Source organism: Mus pahari, chromosome 16, assembly GCF_900095145.1.
Source record: "Mus pahari chromosome 16, PAHARI_EIJ_v1.1, whole genome shotgun sequence".
NCBI lineage: Eukaryota > Metazoa > Chordata > Mammalia > Rodentia > Muridae > Mus > Mus pahari.
In genome coordinates, this window is record NC_034605.1 from 51,812,230 (window position 1) to 51,814,457 (window position 2,228).

Here is a 2,228-nt window from a genome sequence, read left to right on the forward strand (position 1 = left end):
TGAAACTCACTTTGTAGACCAGGCTGGCCTCGAACTCAGAAATCCGCCTGCCTCTGCCTCCCGAGTGCTGGGATTAAAGGCGTGTGCCACCATGCCCGGCTCCTACCAACTTTTGTAATAAATAGTTTCTTGATATGCTCTATAACTCTGCTGGCCTGGACCTAAAATGGCAATGGCAATGCCACCCATGTCAACTCCAAATGCTGAGTGTGTATGCCCAGCTCAACACATACTTTTAACATCAAAAACAAGCATCCTTTTACATTATAACTTCTGATGTGTAATGGCACATCCTTTATAACACCAGTATGAATCTCATGTGTGTGTGTGTGTGTGTGTGTGTGTGTGTGTGTGTGTGTGTGTGTTCTCGCCAAAGACACCTTAGGGCTCATTAACCAGCTAGATAGACTATGCTTACTGGTGATCTCCACATCCCAGTGAGATACCCTAACTCGAAACAAAAGAAATCAACAACAGCAAAAAGTGAACAGCTGTCCTGAGGAATGTCATTAGAGTCTGACTTCTGACCCATATACACCTACCTTTCTGTTAGCTAGGAATTTAAAAACAAAACAAAACAAACAAGCAAACAAACAAACAAACAGCAACAACAACAACAACAAAACCCTCAGTCTGGTGACTTCCCTAGAATGGGCTGACTCCATAGACCATGAAGCTTCCCAAAGGGCCCCGAGTACCTAAAGCAGGGAAGCAAGGAGGGAAGTCACAGGAAAACATCACTCCAAAAAACAAACACTTCCAGCTGGACACAATTCCACAGACTCAAGTCAGAGCTGGACGTTACAGTAGCTTGGCACACACATGAAGAGGAAGGGTAAGCTAACAGAGGAAAGGAATTACATAAGGCAAGTATAGAGTAAAAGGCAGACACAGACATGTGACCTCTCGAACACAGTTAGGTAACATAAGTTAGTACACAGAACCTGTCCTTCCTGGAAATAAAGCAAAATGATTCTTTCATGGATTTTTAAAATTTACTTACAAGAGTTTGTTTTAAGGTAGTTGTTTTTCTGCTGGGTGTGATGTCACACACATACAACCTATGGAGCAGAGACAGGAAGACCTGAAATCCAAGCTCACCCTCAGCTATATGGTTACTGGAAGCCAGCCTGGGCTATGTAAGACTCTATCTAGCTCAAAACAAAATAAAAAGGTAGTTGTTTTCTGTTATAGTAGTGGCTGCCCTGCAAAGGAAAGAAACTAGAGCCATGCTTTGGTCCTGTGGTTAAAATCTGTTGTTGGGTTTTTGTTTTGTTTTGTTTTGGGGAGGGTGTCCCTGTAGGGATTTTGGGGGGTGAGGGTTGAGACAGGGTTTTTCCATGTGGCCCTGGCTGTACTGGAACTCACTCTGTAGACCAGGGTAGCCTCAAACTCAGATATCTGCCTGCTTCTGCCTCCTGAGTGCTGGGATTAAAGGTGTCCACCACCACTGCCTGGCAACATTTTTTTTCCCTAATTGTAGCCTTATTTTATAGTATAAGTGGTTTGTATGTGTATAGGTATATATGTGTACCACATACTTGTGTCCCTGGCGCCCACACATCCAGGGCACTAGATCCCCTGGAACTGAAGTTATGGATGGTTGTGAGCCACCGTGATTTGTGATTCAGAAATGTTCTTTCTCTAAAACTTTGAGCCTATCACAGAGTAAGTTTTCCAGCCTGGATAGAAGAACATGTAAGCAACATATAAACATGCTAGAAAGTAGAAAGAAGAGCAATGCATACCAGCAGAAAAAAAAACCCCAAGAGAGTGCAACTGAAGAGCCCATTCTCTCCCTCTGATACACCACCAAACAAAGCATCCAGGCAGAAAAACCTTCAAAAGATAGATAACGTCAGGATGCCTATGTACCACTCCACCTACCTAACAGAGCAGCAAAAATAGGAAAACGGTTTGGGTTCAGGTCCAGTTGCTTGGCAACCTCGTGCATCAGATACTGGCTTGTGGTGAGACTCTTCCCGTTGCGGCTCAGTTTCAGGGCATGGGCACTGAAGTAGTAGGGGATGTTGCACAGTGCATAATCAGAGTCATACGCCACCAAGCCATGGAAACCATTCTCTCTGCAGAAGCCAATCACTTCTTGATGATGATCCTCAATGCTCTGTGCAACCTACACACAGAAAAGGAAGGAGATGCCATCAGATGCAGGCTCTAACGGCAGCAGCAGGTTCAACAGGCAGATGTACCTGACATCTTTTTTTTTT

The 2,228-nt window shown here is 44.2% G+C and overlaps 1 protein-coding gene across 1 annotated transcript in view; it reads right to left on the minus strand.

Annotated features, from left to right (window-relative positions):
* The window catches only part of LOC110333673 (constitutive coactivator of PPAR-gamma-like protein 1), an 84,108-nt gene that overhangs the window by 63,258 nt on the left and 18,622 nt on the right, over positions 1-2,228 (minus strand). The window contains exon 2 of the mRNA XM_021215355.2: positions 1,888-2,134. Within this exon, the coding sequence (XP_021071014.1) occupies positions 1,888-2,134 (247 nt within the window). The remainder of the gene's footprint in view (positions 1-1,887; positions 2,135-2,228) is intronic.